This window comes from Scylla paramamosain, chromosome 2 (genome assembly GCF_035594125.1).
Source record: "Scylla paramamosain isolate STU-SP2022 chromosome 2, ASM3559412v1, whole genome shotgun sequence".
In the NCBI taxonomy this organism is placed as follows: domain Eukaryota; kingdom Metazoa; phylum Arthropoda; class Malacostraca; order Decapoda; family Portunidae; genus Scylla; species Scylla paramamosain.
The window spans coordinates 33,016,458-33,037,241 of NC_087152.1; the positions used below are offsets into that span (position 1 = coordinate 33,016,458).

The window sequence follows — 20,784 nt, forward strand, 5'->3', positions numbered from 1 at the left end:
TCCTTCTCATTCTTTCCTATTCTTTCTAAGTGAACAAAACTAAATCAAGGTCCACTTTGAGATCATCAATTTACATTTATTCATTTACTCTTGTTAGATCTGCCAAACATGTTCACACACACCTACGTCACAACTCAGTTACTATTCAACTACAGGGAGGTCTCAATGATGTGAGTAGTCAGGTTCCACTTGAATTGCTGGTATAGCAAATTCTTGCATAGTGAAACCTATAATTAATGGGAAAAAAGGAGTTTTCAAGCTATCATGTACAATACCAAACACAATAAATGTCTTTATTACAGAACTATTAATAAAATAACCTGAAAGATAAGATAGCATACAAAGAAAATGATTTCATATTAACTGAACATGTAATAAAATGTGCATAACACTCACCAATGCATAGTTAATACATAAGGGAGGGTAACTCACTCACTACTCTTGTGCCCCTTAACAATTTCTGCCTTTTTTGTGAATGTTACTGGTACTCTGGCTTGCCTAGCCTTACTGCTATGACTTGCACCAGAAATCATTGGCTGCTTGGAAGGCATAGTTAGCACTTGAGAGGCAAAATAAGGCACCCTCTCAAAATAAGACACAGTCTATACACTAAGTAGTCAGTCACACACACAACACCACACCAAAGACAGTGAATGAAAGAATATGCCAGCAGTAACACTAACACATCCAAGCATCATTCAGTCACATAAAGCACTGTACACTGTATTGTAAATATGCTTGCAAGCAAAATGATGATAGAATATGAATATAATAATGACCAGTAAGGCCTTAAGGGTGGGAGTCTGAGAGACACCGAGTTCATTTTAAAAAAGGTAAGGGTCAAGGGAGGGGGTTGTCTTCCACCACTCACTAACTCATCTCTGTGCATCTGAATTATTGTAAATCACCATAGAGCTTGGATGTGTTGGCAGGAGGGTGCAGGAAAGTGCACATTTTAAACTTTGTAATTTTTTTTACTCACCATTGGATATTTGCACTCTTATTAAGAAAATAGTCCCTAATTTACGTATCTTGTGTGTTTGGTTTCTCATATAACAGGTGCTTCTATAATGGGACCTCCTTGTATTTACAGTCTACATCTTCAACTCTGTCTTTATTGGCACAATAATTGTATTGCCTAACTTTTACCTCCATGCACAAGATTTTCTTTTAATACATAGCCTTCAGGCAAATCTTTTCCCAAATGGTAGCACAAGATTAAATCAGGATATTTACTCAGTCACTCCTTCATTAACTGTCCCTCCATTTCGATCACCAAGTGCCTATGATAGCTAATTCTGACTCAGTACAGACAGGCAGAATCAATTACATCACCTCTTTCTTTATAAAATTTTTACTTCTCATTTGGGGCCAAAACAAATTCAGACAAAGAAAAGATACAGATAAATTATACTAACTTCCCCCATACACAATAGAATTAAACTGTCTTATGGGCAAATATCATTGCCTTGGGTGTCATGCTGTCATGTGGGAGCCAGCCTTCTTGCCTATTTCTCATGAAGCCCCAGCTTAGAGAAGTGTCAACATGGGCATTTTTCAGGTTTAATACATGGTCACTTGTTAGAAATATGTTGAGGTATCTCTACATTGAATTCCATACTTGTGATCAATTCGATGATGCAAATTTTATTACAGTTGTTTCATAATGTAAAAGTTGTAAGTTTTCTTAAAGTTGATTAGGAAAATAATTTTTCTTCCCATTGATTCTTCTTCAGACACTCATATTTATGTTCTCCTATGGTATGTATGTGTGAGAATATCTTTTGAAGGAATTCTGTCAAGCAGTATTGTTTTTCCCTCTCTGGATCTCATTGTACCTGTGATTTATGATTTAAGCTTGGTTGGAATTTATTGGTACATTTTTGTTCAGTATTTTCTTCTCATACAATTAGTTAATGGTTAGCATCAATCTGTGAGGAATATTTTAAAACAAGTTAAGGACATTATAAGAGTCTATGAATTACATAACATGTGTGAAATATGAAAAAAAATATTACATACCTTTTACATGGAAATTATAACAGAAGAGATGCATATTTAATCTTGATGCAAGAAAGTGAGATACATTTTGCTTTAAATTTTATAGTTTGTTCTATAGTGGCTGTGTGTGAGGTAGATGTGTGCATGTGTATACTGTGGTGTGTATATATGTGTGTGTGTGCATATGTGTCCTGCCATAGTTAGAAAGCTGCATGAAGCTGTCTTTTAGATTTCCCATTTACAGTGATTAAAATTGTGTTGATTGCTTCAATGAATGATAAAGCCTTGATTAATGCCCCTAATCATTGCAGACAGACTAATGTATACCTACAAGACTGTCATTTGCATATTTAGAATTTCAGCTTTGTCTCTGTTTAACTAAAAAAATGTATTTCAAATAAAAGAATGCTCAAAAATATCAATGATGTGTCAGGATTAGTTATGGTTTAGCATATACAGTAAATGTATGTTAAAGAAAAAAAGCTGAATATTAATTACACACTTATGGATCTTAGCTTTGTTATCCTTTAGTAAAGTATCTCAAAAGAAATTATCTATAAAATGAAAAGAGAAGAAAATAGTCATGAATAACAATTTTAAGTTCACAATCTAGATGGAGCACTTAGTGGAAAAAAAAGTTCATGCATAGAGTAAAAGACCAAATTTCACACCCAAGACCAAACATTTAGTGTGAGATGTAGTGGCTGACAATAAAAGATTGACCATAACAATAATCAAGACGGAGCAAGACAAACATGACCAGCCTAACCTCTGTAATAATGAAGCTTTCCATTCACAACCCTGCAGGCTCTCTACCACCGTGAGATCAACTGTCGGAACAACAACAATAACAGCACTGGAGGCCGCCGTAATGGGGAGCTGGACCCAGAGGTGACACTGCAGTTCCTCAAGTCTGCCATCTATTATTTCTTTACTGACCGAGATAATGCTAAAGGTCACCTGCGTGCTATTGAGAGCATCCTGGGCTACAGCGACAGTGAGCGCTACAATATAGGAAAGGTTATAAAGTGAGTGGAGAGATGATGTTAAATCTGTATTTGTTAATTTTATTTTATTTTTCATGAGTATGGAGGTGGTGGTTTATGTTGCTTAATGTTATTTTTATGATGGGTGACGTGCCTTGTCATTCATTTATTTATTTTGTGATTAGGATGATTTATGGGTTCTATGATGTAAGTCATTATTTGTACATAGTTTTTAACTTATGTTTCCGTGATTTATAGTTTATTTAATAAGTGAAAGGGTGGGTTTGTAGGGAGTGTATATAAGTAGCTTGTAAAGTAGTTCAGTCAAACACTTATCTACTGTACAAAGTTGGTTGCTATCTTACATATACAACAGAGTTGATAAACTGCCAAAAGTAAACTACTAAAAAATGTATTCTTGTATTAAGGATTACTTAATATAACAATGAGAAATTTAATACTTAAATGTATAATTTGAAGTAGGGAAAAATGTACAGATTTTCATCTAAAACTAGATATGCTGTTGCTGGTCCTGGCAAAACATTACTGGGGAAGGGAAACTTTTGTATATTCCTTTGAGTACACCTGTATGTATAGAGATATGCTGCCGTGACTCGTGTGCATTATCCTCACACTGTATGTGTATCTCTGCAAATTTTAAGTGGTGTATATGTATTTATACATAGCATACATACATACATGTGTCCACTTGGGATGTGAAAACCAGATGTGCAGTGTGAGTGATAAGGGGCTGTTTACATACATTATATACTACAAATATTATAAATGGCTTGAGAGAGAGCATTATTTATTAGCCTGTGATATATATAAAAGATTCTGTGAATGTTTAGGTGCCACTCTCTGAGCTAAGAGAAAGGATGCATGTATGTTGTGCCAGTGTTGCTCTGAGGCACAGGGAAGAGGAGGAGGATTCCGAGTTTCTGTGACTGACTAGGTTGAAGTAGTTTGAAAAATATTTATACAGTCACTCATAGTCGTCTGTCCAAAAGCTTGTATACTATGAACTATTTTTGTAGACTTTTGGGGAGAGTTGTGGAGATGTTACTATTGCATGTAAATTTAAGGCACACATTGTATATTCAATCACAACATTGTTTTTGTTTTCTTGTTGTAGTTTTCAGTGTTGTTGAAGCTTCCTTAATTGCTGTCTTGTGTAGATGTTTCCTGTTTGTGTTGGGCACATGTTTTGCACATGTGCAAGGGGTGGTGGATGTTTGCATTGGAATGCACATCATTTTTGTCACTGTTCATTTGGTTGTGTTGTTAAGTCATACATGAGTCACTTTGTGTAGTATTCATATACAGCATCTACACTCTTATGGTTGTTGAGAACTGCTTTAAGAAGTTGATATATGTAAATACATACTGTATTATTACATAATTATTTTTATTATCATACTTCAGCCATTGCATCTTAAGCACTTTCCCATAGTGTAATGATTTGTTGATTTATGGCAAATGATTGAAAATGAATTAAGTATGCATTTCTTTTCTGTGATTGTCATTGTTTAGTTAGTTATGTTAGTGTGTATTAATATGTTTCCACTTGTATTTTTGTTAAATAGATGTTTGGGGCAAACTGACTTTGTAGATGCTCTTAAGACCTAGCAAGGACTGCATATGCACTTTTCCTGTTCATTATTTCTTATTAAAGTTCGATGTGGAGGAAAAGGACAAGATCCTTGTAAAAGCCTTGGTTTCATGAAGTGGTAATGTTGAAGACTGGCTGGCACTATCCTGTTTTGCTATGCAATCTCTGTGGTTGTTGTTGTAGCCCATTTGCTGTTTTGCTGTGAAAGTACATAATTTATGTACTCAGAACTAAGGTGCTCTGCCTCTGCATCGAAATATCTTTATATAGAAGCTTTTTAGTCTGTTAGAAGAAAGGATAAACTGTCTTTCCACCAGGCCTCTCAATAGTGTGCTCCATAATGAATGCTTCAGGCCTAGCTTAGGATGAAGATTACAAACGTCTCACACAATTTACTTATGCGTATAATGTTTTTACACCACATAATTAGGAAAGAAAATCTTTATTGTGTATTGTGTGTAACTTGTATGCTTATGAGCCTTAGTATACTGAAAGAACTGATTACTTGAGGCATACAAAGGAAGACCTGACAGTGGAGCAACAAGCAAGTTTACACATGTGTATCTTTCCACAAGTAAATGGTGGATGAAAGCAAGAGTTTAAAAGAGTAAGGTGCAGCCCTACTATACCATGTGCTGTGTGATGTTTTGATTATACCACTCCCTCCATCCTTTTCTCCCTCCCTTCTTTCCCTTATGGAGGTACCAATCCTTTACTGTATATTATCCTATTTATATCTTGATAGAGGATAACTAGAGCTAAGATTGTCATAGTCAATGTCTTACATGCCAAAGATTACCATGACATTAAGGACTCCCTGCATAATGGAAAATATTGAGAAGAGAAGATTGATGCATTACACTCTCCTTTTACTTAATTTGCCACTGCTTGATGATATTTTAAAGATTTAATTATGTTAATATTGCTTTCTGTATAGTTGTTTAACTTCACAAGTTTAATGGAAGTAATTTTTATATGCACTATGTGGTAAAGCAGCAGAATTATGTCATTTGAAATTCTTAGCAGATTAATAGGAAATACAAGTCATGAACTGAAGCCAAAATATACATTACCCAATAGATATAGGATTACAAAATGATGGGTTCATAGGGATGTAGACTACTACACATCTTGTATAATTATTTGAGTGCAATAATGAGGCTTTTGTGCTATGTATGTACAGTATAGTAGGTAGTGATATTAAAGGTACAATAATAGATGCAGTGGTAAAGGGATGGTAAGGACTAAAGTTGCACGGGAATGCATTCATACTAGATAGCATTTCTTGGCCCATTAGGCAGACGGAATGAAAGGTTACTGTTTTCCTATCATTATGTTAATGTACTGGTCCCAAAGAGTTATAATTTTGTATGTACAGTATTGTGTATGTATAGCCTTGATCATAATACTGTGAGGAACCTGCATCATATAAGAAACTTCACTTGAAACTTGAAAAATGATACATGAAAATACTACAAAGTTAGACATTCATAAACTGAAAGTACATGCTCATGAAATATTCTTAATGTTCCAGTTTTGATTTTTCCCTTTTCTTGACTTAATTTGTATAGTTTGAATATGTATGATTCTGATTCAGGCAGAGGAATGGCTTTTTAAATTAAGTTCTCCAAGATCAAGTTCTAGAAAGTATGGGAGCAATAATCTTCTTGCCTATCAATCAGTAGGTTGAGGTTTATTCCCCACTCTGAAACATGATGATATGAGAAAACAAGGGAAGCTGCAGGAAGCCATCAGGTCTACACTTAAAATGGTTGCTAAATTATTTTACTGATGAGGAAGCATTTACTGTCATCTTTGAGCTAAAGGAAGGGGAAGGTATAGCTGGTGATTACAAGTCCATTACATAATCACACACACTTACACAAACACTACACAAACACACACACACACACACCATTGGACATAAGTAAATATTTGCATGCCAGGACTTATGATGAAAGTGCTTCCCAAAACATGTATGTATATTATTTTTATGCAAAGATTTATTGCCTTCTTCAGTCCAACATAAAGCCATTGTCAACTTGGAGTTAGTCTCTTTGTGGAAGTCAGCTCTCTCTCTCTCTCTCTCTCTCTCTCTCTCTCTCTCTCTCTCATAATTTCACCCATAACTTGTCATATATTGTCATATGTTATAAGAAGGTAGGACTGGTTTTAGAAATGAATGAAAAAAATTCAGATTAACTCCTTGGTTTCAATTATATCCTTGCTTTGTTGTGTAATTTTAATGCACAAAATATATATACTCGTAAAAAAATAATAAATAAATAAATAAATTATATTATATATATATATATATATATATATATATATATATATATATATATATATATATATATATATATATATATATATATATATATATATATATATATATATATATATATATATATTAAAAATTTTTTTTGGAAAGGTGTGGGATATGAAGCACTAAGAACTACATATTACTGTGGGCTTCTTTTATTTGATAATTTTTTTGATAATTTTTATTTCATTTGATAATTAAAAAAGAATTGAGCACAGACTGACAAGCAAAATCCTTTAACATGCTTTACAATAATGGTGTAATTATTTATATCAGTAATAAATGAACAGCTACTGCAATGTATGTATTTATTTTTTTCAAAGTTAATGAAAATCATTTAAGCTGAGCTGCTGTCCTCCATCTGATTGGCTGAGATTTCAGTTTACAACAGCCACATATTGTTCAGTACAAGTTAAAAATAATAGCAAAAAAAAAAAAAAAAAAAAAATATATATATATATATATATATATATATATATATATATATATATATATATATATATATATATATATATATATATTTTTTTTTTATTTATTTATTTTTTCTCTTTAATGCATTAGATATTTTTCTTTCTAACTGCAAAATATACAGGTAAGACAAACTTTTATTGCAAGTTTTATCAGGATGGTCCATGAGAAACCATTTCCGTCTCAATGTCTCCTTATTTATGACTGCTTGTCTAGCAACTTCAGTTTACTTTACTCACTCACATTGTGGATCATTGAGTACCCACTGTGAGCCATGAACTCAACAAGTTCAACTAAGAGATTAGTTTGAGTGCAATTCCATCAGCTAAAGAAGGTAAGCTGTCATATAAACAATTATACACAGGCATGCATCAACAACACATTGCTTTTACTTAATAATTCTGCTTGAATTTCTCCAATGTGTATTTGTTCTCACATATGCTTCATAAGTACAAGAGATATGAGTAATGACAAACTCCCATGTTAAAGATAACTTTGTTATATATATAAAAAAAAAAAGACCAGGATATAAATATTGAGGCAACACAAATATGATTGAGTGCTTAGCTAACAATTAATTTGCTGTTAATATGCATTAGCACTGGATTTTTAGTTCCAATAAATATTGCATCTGTCATCTTTCTAACCACTTTGGTGGCATAGTCCAACTACCCACAACTGCCTCATCTGCAGCTCTGGAGAGAAAGAGAGATATTACAATAGTGACTGGAGTTGAAACTGTACAGCTTTGTCTATTTACACACAATAACAAGGAAATGGAGTTATCCAAGAAATGGATGGTATTTCTATTAGTTTTTAAGTGATTAATACTGTCTGTACCTGAAAATGCTCAGACCAAAGCGAATCTGATGTGTGCTGATTCCATTTCTTCTCTCAGAATTTAAGAAGGTCGACTTCCATAAAAAAAAAAAAAAAAAAAAAAAAAAATATATATATATATATATATATATATATATATATATATATATATATATATATATATATATATATATATATTAAAGCTTAAGTGTGACAATCTTATCTTACACCACATAGAGTCAAAGGCAACTATAAAATCCAGCCTGCTTAAGGCTTGATTGATAGCATGCCAGATTCATGTTTGCCTTGAATGCATTGCCATGCTATAATCCCTGGCAACGACCTCTCACGGCCGATTTATCCCACCATCAGATCAGTTTCGGTTTCCATGATGCTCCAAAGAATGCTGACGAGTAACCTGACACCTATTCCTGATATGGATGTCTATTGTATAGGACTTTGATAGAAGCGGCTTGGAAAAAAAAATGTGTTCTTAGAAACTAAACTAGAATGAACAGTCCATATCCTGCCTCTGCACACTGGTGGATGATTGTCAGCTTCCAACGACTGGACGAGGTACCGGCTGTCAGTGCATGCCCCTTTTTCCGGCCTTCAGGTACACACTTATCACTGCAGCAGCCCAAGGCGGTCAGCGCACACAACAGGAATCCACCACCGTTGTCGTGGTTAGGCCCGTTTGGCTACTGAGGGCGAGGCACATACACGCAGCACCAGTCTGGATTCAACAGACTACTGAAGGGAGAAGGGGCAACAAAACACAGACTCACTAGCACTCCTATCTTTATTGTCCAAACAAAGCAGTGCCACAGGGCACAAGGCACACTACCACACTACAGCATAAGTCAGGGTCGCACCACCGGCCCTCTGAAAGGCGTCTCTGTCGCTGGGTTGCGCGTTTCACCTCATTGAACAGCTGCAGGCGCACAGCACGCCACGAGATCACAACTCGTACACAGTGGCGCTCAGCTGGCGTCAAGTACTCATTGTCTTAGTCTGCCGCGGAACACTAACCTTACACCATGCCCCGGGGCGCAGTCACGTCGTTGCAGCGGCAGGCGACCAACAGAATGTCGTAGCAAGGAACGGGGACTTCATTGGTCTGGCGTCTTCTCTTTCTCTCTGTCTCTCTTGTCTTTCTCTCTCTGGTGTCTCTCTTTCTCTGTTTTGTAACGTACCGTAAGGGGGCGGGGGGTGGACAAACTGGGTGAAGGAAGAATGTGTTAGTTGGGTGAGATAGAAGGGAGGAGGGGATAAAGTTTGGGTGAAAGGAATTACAGCGTTAGAATGGAAGATGACGGGGAACCATCTTGCTTTGTTTATGGTGTTTATTATGGGCAGGCTCTTCTTGTATTTGATGATTTATAAGTAAAATGTTTTAACTTTTTGTATATTTTAAGCTGATATAAGTTCTTCCTACATTAAAAAAAAGAATAATAAAAATCTCCAGTCCGTCAACAAGACAGCATGTTTTTATTTTATTATATTTTTATTTATTTTTCATTTGTTCTAATTGCAATATAAATATAACATAACTTGAAAATATGTATATTGTACAGTGTAGTGTTTCGTGTAGAACCCTCCGTGTTCCCTGTCTAGACTGCGTGGTGCTGCCGTGCGAGGCTTACACATGCCAGAATACCTCTCGTGGTTTGGGAGCGACCTGTATGATTTCCCTTGTGTCCACGACTCAGGGCGCAGTGGTCGACTTTCAACACGTCACCGCTGCCGGTAGTTATGTAGCCAACATCCCGGTGGTAATGACCCTTCGCCCCGGGAGGTCAACTGTCGTACTCAGTCGATCACTATCATGGGGGCCGCCACAGCCCCTTATATAGCGTTGGCCCCTTCGTGATTGACCGGCGCGCTGCTGCTCTTCGGGCCAATTACAGTGTTTCCCGCCTCCAGTCTCAACCCGAATACCAGCGCACTCTTTACTGAATTCAGCGCTGCCAACGCCCATCTTCAGTACTCGCGACACAGTGCTACCAACGTCTATCCCCCCTCCTCCCCTTCGTAACATTTGGAATCAAGGACGTCTCGTATATAAACTTCCTTGGCTCGAATCAAGGAACGTATAGAATCCTCGGCTCGAATCAAGGATTTTATATTATATAGAGTCCTTGCTCGAATTGACCGCTGCAGGTGGCTTCTTTACTTCGTGACGTCAAGAAAATGACACAAGCTCACGTGGTTGAAACTTCATCCCGACAATAATACAACTCGAAGTACATGAAAGTGTAATGATTTCATAATTTTAATTCAATTATTACTTGGTACGTTATATATATATATATATATATATATATATATATATATATATATATATATATATATATATATATATATATATATATATATATATATATATATATATATATATATATATATATATATATATATATATATATATATATATATATATATATATATATATATATATATATATATGTAAGATTTGTCTTACATATATTGCGTCACTTAGTTTTGGATGATAGTTGAGACGGAAGTGATCAATCGTGCCCATCGAGTTTCTCTTAACCTTACCTGAGGTCATTTTGAAGTCGACGAAAAAAAAAAAAAAACATGATTTCGTTGTAGACAGAAATAACTATTTGGAACGCTAAGTATTTTATTTTATTTTATTTATTTATTTATTGATTTATTTTTTTTTTTGTATACCTGCGAGTCTGACCTGACATGGTGTCACTACTCTACACAACGCATATGACCGGTGATGGGGTCTTATTCTGACGTCTGGAACACGGGATATACATGTAAAAAGATTATTATTTTAGTCCGTCCAACGTAGATGGTCTACAGGCGTATCCAGGGCTTGAAAGATTTACCTCAACAAGACAGATCTACACTAGATTTGTTTTCGATGTATGGGAGGTTGCTGACTATAATTGGATGCTGTAGGATAATGCATGGTTATTGTTTCTTTCAACTATGAAAGATTATTCCAGCAAACCCCTAACGTAATGAGTATATGATGGAGGCCACGCTTATTAGCATGCATCCAGTTCCCTAGAATGATGGAGGCACTTGTCACTTCGTGTTGTTGGTATATCTGGAATACTCTGCGTTCATTAGTCGTTGAGTTGGTTGATACATAGTCGTTTTCAGTCAGTACTAGGGTCCAAGTTATTTGAGTTTCTCCTAGGTAACGACAGTGCATTTCTCAGTATACTTCGTTAAATTCATTTAACCTTACTCTTATTTGGTAGTTATGGATCTTTTCTGGTCTCTGCACTGGACCTATGTGCATGAATCCTAGGAAAAGGTCATGCAGGTGAAAGTGATGTTATTGAGATATTTTCCTGTGTGTAATGTAGTTTATCTAACCACTTCAACATACTTCCATACTTTTATATGTGGTTTGATTTGATATCAACAATCACTTAAATTTTCGTTGGAATACGTACGATTAATGAATGAGATGAAGAATATACTCTAATAGCAAGGAGCGGTCTTAAGAAATCTGACCGATCCTGCCGGTCATAGATTAAAAAATAAAATATAATTTCAGAGCTGGAGCACGAACACAGCATGGCCACTACCATTTATAAATTTTGAGTCGTGAAGAGCTGCTGCGTACGACACAGGGCCTATACGACTATAGGGCCTTCTACCAGAAGCCTTCTGGAAGAATCTGTACAAATCTGTACGAATTTGCAAGCCGTGAATCATGAAGGCTGATGATTACAATGATGATGACGAAAAATTGTTTATACTAAGGTAGTACAGTCTCATTTCAGGTACATTGACCAAACAAACATTTAGATTTCTTTTATGTGTACAATTTCCTAATTTATCATGCATAGTTACCTTATATAACCTAGTAATTTGTAATTAAACAAAGACCATTGATTTTTCCTGGTAATCCTGTATGTGAAAGGAAAGGTGGGAGTGTCTGGCAGACCCGTACACAAGACTAGGTCAGGCTAAAATTGGCCTTTTTGAGACTAACACGAGGAAGGGACAGCGGGTCTGCCTTTCTTCTCCCTCTCTCAGCACACTCATATCCACCATCCAACAAGATGCAGGCGAGTAGAAGTGTGTGCGTGCCTTGGGAAAATTTTACAGGGTAGTCGCAGCATTAAGATTTTGGCGTGACAACTTTACCTGCGAGATAGTCGAAGTTCGCGTCACGCCCACAGCAGATTTATCTCACCGCCTCCTAATAGCTTTCTCTATTTAGTTTTTCCATACCCACCCCATTTTTCTCACAGATACATAGTTGCCACTAATAGTTGTTTTGAGGTAAAGGTGATAATCTTTAGATTAAATTAGGTGATAGCCCAGTCTGAAGAACATTATCGCTTCAATATCCAGTAAGGCTTGTGATTTCTCTTAAGTGGCATCCGCAGAAAGAAAAAGGTAAACTAATAATGTGATCGGGTCTAAACTTCTGAGGTATATATGTTCTTTATAAGAAAAAAAAACAAAAACATTATCAGACTAAAAACTTGCATTTTTTATTTTTTGTGTTCTGTGAAAAAGAAGTTACTGATGAAATAAAGATTCACTAATTCAATGTGCTTATAAATTAGGCTTATGCTTTATGCTATTTGATTTTGTGAATTAATGAAAAATGTCATCTCTTGTCATGTAGGCTACAACAGTGTTACTTAGTTGATATTTAAGATTTTGTGGCATTTTTAGTAAATATGTAGTTTCACACAATATTTTGTTGTTTTTATCACATTTCCAATGAACAAGCATAGCAACATGGTAGAAAAGTCAAGTTTTAAAGATGATAGAAACAAACACAAACTAATACAGGCTGGGGGTGATTTGTCATCCAGGTTGTTCCTAAAATTTTATCATATCAATGTTGTGCATCAGTGTATTGACCATAAATCATTGAGATGGCTTTTCAAAAATAAATTGAACCAAAGATTATAACCTTTTAGCTTTGCCCATTCAGTAATCCTCCTAAATTATACAAGCTACCTCACAACAGTCTCTGGCTTTTCAGTACTAATTCCAAATAGATGTTATAACCTCTTAACAGGACTCCTTACCCTAAAAGGACACTCAGAAAAAGTGGTCAATGGAAATTATATGTGTTTGGGGATATTATGCAATGCTATTGATGACTTTATTCCTATACCATAATATTTTTACAACATAGTTTAAAAGTAGTGTATTCTTTCACAAAATAATGACAAGAAAGCTATTTTCAGTCCTTTTTCTGCACTCATAAATATTATATGTCATTGTGATTAAAAATGAATATCATTGTAATTATAAAAGTTTTTACAATTCAAATTGCTCTTAGGAAAAAAATCTAGGTGAGGGTAAATTAGGGACTCCCAAATATGAGGCACCTAGAGCCAGAGCGACGTAAGCGCTGAAAATTAAAAACGGAGAAAAACGCTTTTGAAGTTTTCTGAGTTTCAAAATGCTATATCTCTTCAATAGACTGAGATATGAAGTAATGATCGGTATAAAAATATTCAGTAATTTATGCCTTTTACAACTATTTAGTTGAATTACATTGTGAATTTACTCTTAAATTACATTATTGAAAATAAAAGCAAAAATGTAAGCAGCATACAAGTACTTCCAAAGATGAACACAGGTTTCAAAATGCTATATCTCTTCAATAGACTGAGATATAAAGTAATGATTGGTATAAAAATATTCAGTAATTTATGCCTTTTACAACTATTTATTTGAATTACATTGTGAATTTACACTTAAATTACATTATTGAAAATAAATCGGTGACTGGTTTCTTCTTCGATACAATTTTGTTAAAGATATCACACAGCTACATTAAAATTGTATCTAGCACTCACACATTGTTTATTTCCTTTATTCTATCAAGTTGTTTTATTTTCTATGTACTAATAGGGGAATCACAACCATTAAAAAGTCTTCTTTTTACTGAACTTTTAGTGAGCAATTTTTTGAAGCAAAAATGTAAGCAGCATACAAGTACTTCCAAAGATGAACACAAACAAAGAGAATGATACAAGCTTAAAAAATTTAACTGGAAGTAACTAAAACAAAAGAACTGATAAATGTTATGAAAATATATTGGTATAAAGGATAATAGAATTTAAAGAAATAATAAATTTATCAGATGCTTCCAAAGCTCACATAGGCGACATTTTTTTTCCATTTTTCTTTGTCTGGCAGGTCCTGGGTTCTCAGAGGGTAAACTGTTGTCCCCCATAATACTGAAGGGCTTACATGTTGTGTCAAAACAAAATTAAGACAGCAGCCTGTCATTTAAGCATAGCAAGCAGGCTGGAGGGAGGGAGAGTGTCAAGTGTGTGGGTGTGGTGGTTGAGAGGTGTCTTGGTGTAGGTGTAGGTTCACTTGAAATCTATCCAGCACTTGGGGTCAGCCTACACCTGAATGACACATGAGTCGCAGAATGAGCCGTCATCGGCTGGCTCTTCCCGTGCTGGTATGACGAGGGAGTTACTTCTGTCTGGCCCCAATAACTGATAGCTATCACTCAAGCACAACAAGAAGGTTCCATGGATAATTTCACTTGGATGGATTTTCGACCCTATTGCGGGGTCCATTCTGACGTTGGAGAAGACAGTGCAATAAAAACAATAATTTTGCTTACGTCACTCTTGTTCTGGGTGTCTCACATAAGCCTGCTTAGAGCCTACATGACACCACAATCAGCCTTGGATGTTTCTATGTCATAGTTATGCCACTGCTGTTGTTGACTAAGGCAGAACCAGTATATAAAGGGAAGAATGGTAAATATATAACTTGATGAGGAATAAGCATAGTTGGTAATTGTGGTAAATGTAATGATAGAGACTAAAACTTCTCAAATAATCAATAAGGTGATGGTATAAATTCCTTATTTGGTTTGCAGAATCCTAATGAAGACACAGAATGGAATGACATCCTGCGGCAGAAGGGCATCCTGCCACCAAAGGAACCTGAGGTGACAGAGGAGATGCTGACAGAGATGATAGAGCAAACCATCCAAGAGAAGCAGAGTGCAGGTGATTATGGCCAAGAATTGTACTTTGTCCTGTTCTTAGAATTGATATATGAGGTCTGTTCAAAAGTGTGATCTTAGTGTGCATGTTTGTTTTATTCTAGCTTCTTTAGAGGAGTTGGTCAATGATGTGTATGGCTATGTAATGGGCTTGCTTTTCCAGATGCCCGTCTTGGGAAACTGAATCTTGAAGAGCTGGATGAGCTGGAGGATGATGAGGATGAGGCCATTTTGCTGGAGTACCGCAAGAAAAGGCTGGCCGAGATGAAGGCTGAAATTGAGGCCAGCAAGTTTGGAGAGGTAGGGGGAAGAAATTAGAGTAGAATGAGATATATTTGTCCCTTTGACCTTATTTATATTGTTTCCTATATCATTACTCAGCATTCATCATAACTAATGCCTTGCTCCGGTTGTGCATGAGATATCCATGGCTGGAATGCTCTTAAGATCCACTGTCATTTATAACTCTATACATTACACATTACTCCATCACCCCATCTTCTCTCTTGCACTCTAGACTTTTTTTTTTCCCCACATCAAAGGAAGTCTTTTTTTATTGGTCCTTTCACTCCTAAATACCTTCAGTAGTTTGCCTTAACCCATCACTTTGATATATTGAGTTGGTTCAGGATATTTCTTACAAATTTGTGAGCTCCCACATAATCTCATCTCATGAACTTTATTATGCTTTTCTATTTTTCTTGTACCTATTATTATTCTTGAGAGAATTGTTACACCTTTGATAATTCTCTTTCATTTAGTGTCTTTGTTAGTATAGGTAATGGTATTTTGTCATATATTTATATATTATCAGTCAATCACTTTACTGTATCCCTAAGAGAGTGACCATGACAGGGTTCTACAGGAGAGCAGCTGACTGCCTCACCCTGGGAACATATTGAAATAGTTGTGTAGTGCCAGAATGGTCAAGGCAGAACAAAAATCACATAAGCCTTGATTATTTATTATTTATTATTTATATTTTTTTTATGGCTGATAATGTGTTGAAGGCATGCTATTGTGACTGCTTTGACACAGGTTTGCTCTTAGATCAGGGTGTCTTTCATGGCTAAAATATATTCTGCACTTATAAGTTTCAGTGTTTTTTTATGAAATGTCCAGCAGCTTTCACAAGCTGTCAACTGTAACTTAGATAACAATTTTATGTTCTTTTTTCTAATTTTATATTAATGGTGTCTCCTCTATGCTTCAGGTGTTGGAAATCACTGCCCAGGATTATGTGGAGAAGGTGAACAAGGCTGGGCCAGGTGTGTGGGTGTTCCTGCATCTGTACAAGCAAGGTGTTCCTCTCTGTGCCCTCATCAACCAACACCTCCCCAGACTAGCAGCAAAGTTTGCCAAGGTATTGATTTATTTTATTTTATTTTATTTATGCATGGATACCTAGCATAAAGGAAGTCTTAAAGGGAAGAGGACTGATAATGGAGCATAGTGGAATGTCTGTGTGACAGAAGTAAATAGAGAGCAGTTGTATGTGCTGAGGAATGATGAGGCCCCATGACCTCTGAGAGGAGGGTGCCACACATCATTGCTTTGATGCAGGTGTGGAGATATTGGATGTGATAGGAGAGAATACTTGTTTTGATGGAACCGGATCTTGCCAACTGCATGCCTCCCCTCCACCCATGGCCTCACTGCACAAGACTTTCTTCTTTCTCTTGTCCCTATTCTGTCCACCTCTCTAATACAAGAGTTAACCAGTACTCTCAATCATTCATCCCATTCTCTGGTAAACTCTGGAACTCCCTGTCTGCTTCCTATGACTTGAACTCTTTCAAGAGGGAGGTTTGCAGACACTTATCCTTCAATTTTCTAAGATTCTCTTGACATCTCTTTTGGGATTAGCACTTCAGTGTTTTTTTTCCATTTTTTTTTTCTTGGCCATTGACCCTTCTTACATAAAAAAAGACCAAACTGCACAAGCTATGTGGCTGATCCCCTTAAAGTAAGAGCAGGAGTACTTCCTCTTCTTTGTTGTAGGCCAAGGGGTCAAGAGAGTGTTGTGAATTAGTGTAAATATGAAAGTTGTGTGCCTTGTCTTGCCTACTCCCTTTTTTTTTGTGGGGAGCCTTGGTATATGTATGTATGTATGTATGTATTTATTTATTTTTTACTTTCATCTTGTTATTGCCTTATTTTATGCCTGAAATGGTTTGTAATTTCCACAGAATATTGAATCTGTTCTATTTCAATTTTACTCTTCCTCTCTGATTTTTATGTCTATCATTTATCAGTTTTCATATATTTTCTTTTTTTGTGGCCATTCTTACATTTTCTTTCCTCACCTGTATTTTTTAGCCTTACTTTGTTCCTTTATTTCTCACCTTTATCAATGTAATCTTTTCCTTTCTCATATTCCGTGTGTGGTCTATCAGTTTGTATACTTTCTTTTCTGTCTTTTAAACCTCATTCTTTTCTTTCCTTTGCATACATAATCATGTAGATACTTTCATTATGCCTGCTTATTAGTTTTCTTTTTATTATCACACTTTCTGACTTATTCCAGGTGAAGTTCATCAAGGCTATCTCAACTACTTGCATCCCTAATTTCCCTGACCGCAACCTTCCTGCGATCTTTGTCTACTTTGAGGGCCAGATGAAGAAGCAGTTCATTGGAGCAGCTGAGTTTGGGAAAGACAAGATCACGCTAGAGGGTGAGTTCTTAGTGGTGGTGTTGGCAGTCATGATGGTGATGGAGATTGTGATCGTTAACACACTGTAGAGCGTCTCAAAGTTCTGTATTTGCTGGCGTATTAGATGCACCTCTGCATAAGATGCAACCCTGTTTTACAAGGATATTTTGTGGGAAAATTTTTTTATTATGTTTCATCATAAAGTTATGGAAAAAAATTATAGTGTGTGTGTGTGTGTGTGTGTGTATGTGTGTGTGTGTGTGTGTGTGTGTGTGTGTGTGTGTGTGTGTAAGAGAGCCACCTGCCAGGGGCAACAAAAATTTTTAATAAAAAAAGAGGCCCACTTAATGCCAGTTCCCATAGACATGTCAGATAGAATAGTAATAAAAAAACAGGATAAATGTCTTGAAACCTCCCTCTTGAAAGAGTTCAAATCATAGGAAGGAGGAAATACAGAAGCAGGCAGGGAATTTCAGAGTTTACCAGAGAAAGGGATGAATGATTGAGAATACTGGTTAACTCTTGCATTAGAGAGATGGACAGAATAAGGATGAAAGAATGAAGTCTTTTGTAGCCAAGCTACAGGAGGGGTGGTTTGCAGCTAGTAATATCAGAGGAGCAGTTCCCTGCTCTCCTCTCCTTTCCATCTTTCCATTTCAATTCCCTACCTCTCCTTTTTCTGATGAGAGAGAGAGAGAGAGAGAGAGAGAGAGAGAGAGAGAGAGAGAGAGAGAGAGAGAGAGAGAGAGAGAGAGAGAGAATTTTACTATTAGTAACAATATTTGTATTTGGTGTGCAGGTTAACATTAAAAAATCTGGCTATTGATGATCTGGTTCCTTCAGACTCCTGGCATGGATATTGAAACACATTTTCAAATTTACCGCATTGGTGCACCACTGTTTTCTGGAGGCGCTGTTTATGTTTTGATGGCTCTGTACTCCAGAATCAGCTGTTGGGTCTTGCTTGCACCTGCTAACAGGCATTCCTGCTCATTCCTTCTTATTTCATCATTTATTTGCTGCTAGCCCTATTATGGATTCAGCAAAGAAAAGAGACATAGACATTGTGCATTGTTGATCACAGAAAAGTGGAAGTGCTAAAGAAAGTTATGATCATATTAAGAGAGAGAGAGAGAGAGAAACTTATCCATATTTCCCTTTTTCCAGAACTGGAATGGAAGCTGTCCCGGACTGGAGCCTTCACTACTGACCTTGAGAGTGACCCTCGAGGGCCTAAGGTGAAGGACGTCATGATGAGTTCCCTGCGTGGTGGCCGTGACAGCAGTGGTGAAGAGAGTGATGAGAATGACTGGTGAGGCTGTGACAGAGGGGAAAGCCCTTAGGGGGGAGGGAGGCTTGAGACCAATAAATATTTGATGCTCTTGTTGTCTTTCTCTCTTTGGATTGTGCTTCCATATCCTGATGGTATATGTTGTTTTGTTTACTAGAGCTAACTGACTGAGGTTGGATATTTGTTATGATGTTTGGTATCTTTTTAACAGAGGTGTTTTATATTTACTTATTGATACTTGTGTATGTTTTGTGTAGTTTAATTTTTACTAATTTTATTTATTTTCTGTTGCAATGGAGAGATCTGTTAAAGTAATGAAGATTCGGTGGCCTGTCTGCCAGAATTCTAGTCCTCCAAAGGGATAATGTGTCATGGGTAACTCATCCCTGTACATTAGCTTCTTGGAATCTGGTTAGTATATGAGCCATATAGCTAAAGTAAAGAGGTAGAAAGTATCACTTGGATGATCATGTTACAGAATGGCAAGTAAAAGGCAACACACACACACACACACACACACACACACACACACACACACAAAAAAAAAAAAAAAAGCCCTGTGGAATAGCATTGCATTACACCTGTCTCTTTAATTAATTTACTCAATCTTTCATTCTACTGACCAAGGTCTACCTATCCTTCCTGTGTTCATTTTGGAAGATAAGCCTTAAGATACTTAGATTAATGGTGCTATTGAAAGATACTTGAGTATTGACTCGATTTTCCCCCTGGTGAGTGAAAGCCTCCTGTCACCTGAAGAGACTGCCTTAATCTCTCTATCGTGATTACTGTTCATTTTCATTTTTCTATCACACACATTCTTCAGTGATTAATTCAACAAGAATTCAGTTAGTGGTATACTAGTTCCCACAGGATACCACAATAAACATCATGTGCCTCTCTTGATCAGCCTTGGCATATGTGCATCAGGCAGCCACCAACAGAATGTGTCGACTAATTTAATAAGTCATTGCAAATTAACATGCCTGATGTGTGTTGTATTGTGTACCTACTTTTGATGCTTACTTTGAATGCTTTATTTCTTATTTCAGTTTTGCAGTTTATTATAATTTATTTAAAATATTGAGAGCTTTATAATGAAGTTATGCTTTAATTCTTTCTTGCCTTTCTTAGTTTCATTAATTTTTGAACACTTTATATACATCAACAACTTTTCTGCATGTTTATTTTTGTCATGTTACCCTCATTGATTTGATCTCAGGAAGTAAAACAATTGTGCCTTCAATAGCAGGTGGAGGCTTTTTGGGCTAGTCACTGTGGTGCGCAAAACTTGAAAATCTATTTTTCTTCAGAAAACATCTTTATAAATTGATGTAAAAACTTTTAATACCAAAATGAAAAAAATCTAAAAATATTTAATAAACTGTTTTTATGCACATGTTTTATGCATTTCCTGGGGGTTTGCTTCCATAGTTACCAAGGCATTGTTGCACAGCACAACAATGCTTGATGCTTCTGTCCTCTAATCTTTAAGTGACTTAGGTGTCAAATGTGTGTGTCAGAAATTTTACTGGAAAAATTACTAATGCCACTCACAGTGAGACAATTGTACATACACTATTTTTCCGGACACAGTGTTCATCTGCTCTCTAAATACTCGTACTTA

General features: G+C 36.1%; 2 protein-coding genes across 2 annotated transcripts in view; both read left to right on the forward strand.

The window, feature by feature from the left end:
* LOC135113796 (protein quick-to-court-like) overlaps window positions 1–6,801 on the forward strand; it is a 50,992-nt gene extending 44,191 nt beyond the window's left edge. The window contains exon 12 of the mRNA XM_064029413.1: window positions 2,809–6,801. Within this exon, the coding sequence (XP_063885483.1) occupies window positions 2,809–3,033 (225 nt within the window). The 3' untranslated portion in view covers window positions 3,034–6,801. The remainder of the gene's footprint in view (window positions 1–2,808) is intronic.
* Window positions 6,802–12,119: 5,318 nt separating this feature from the next.
* LOC135113801 (phosducin-like protein 3) lies at window positions 12,120–20,554 on the forward strand. The gene is made up of 6 exons (XM_064029420.1): window positions 12,120–12,276; window positions 15,084–15,216; window positions 15,376–15,512; window positions 16,426–16,575; window positions 17,740–17,887; window positions 19,034–20,554. Exons 1-6 carry the CDS (start codon window positions 12,271–12,273, stop codon window positions 19,180–19,182), a joined length of 723 nt encoding a protein of 240 aa, XP_063885490.1. The 5' UTR covers window positions 12,120–12,270; the 3' UTR covers window positions 19,183–20,554.
* The last annotated feature ends 230 nt before the right edge of the window (window positions 20,555–20,784 follow it).

Excerpts from the sequence above, each read along its gene's own strand:
- LOC135113801 (XM_064029420.1), top strand. Across the intron at positions 15,513-16,425 it reads AGGCCAGCAAGTTTGGAGAG|GTGTTGGAAATCACTGCCCA; the intron begins GTAGGGGGAAGA and ends TCTATGCTTCAG. Across the intron at positions 17,888-19,033 it reads AGACAAGATCACGCTAGAGG|AACTGGAATGGAAGCTGTCC; the intron begins GTGAGTTCTTAG and ends CCCTTTTTCCAG.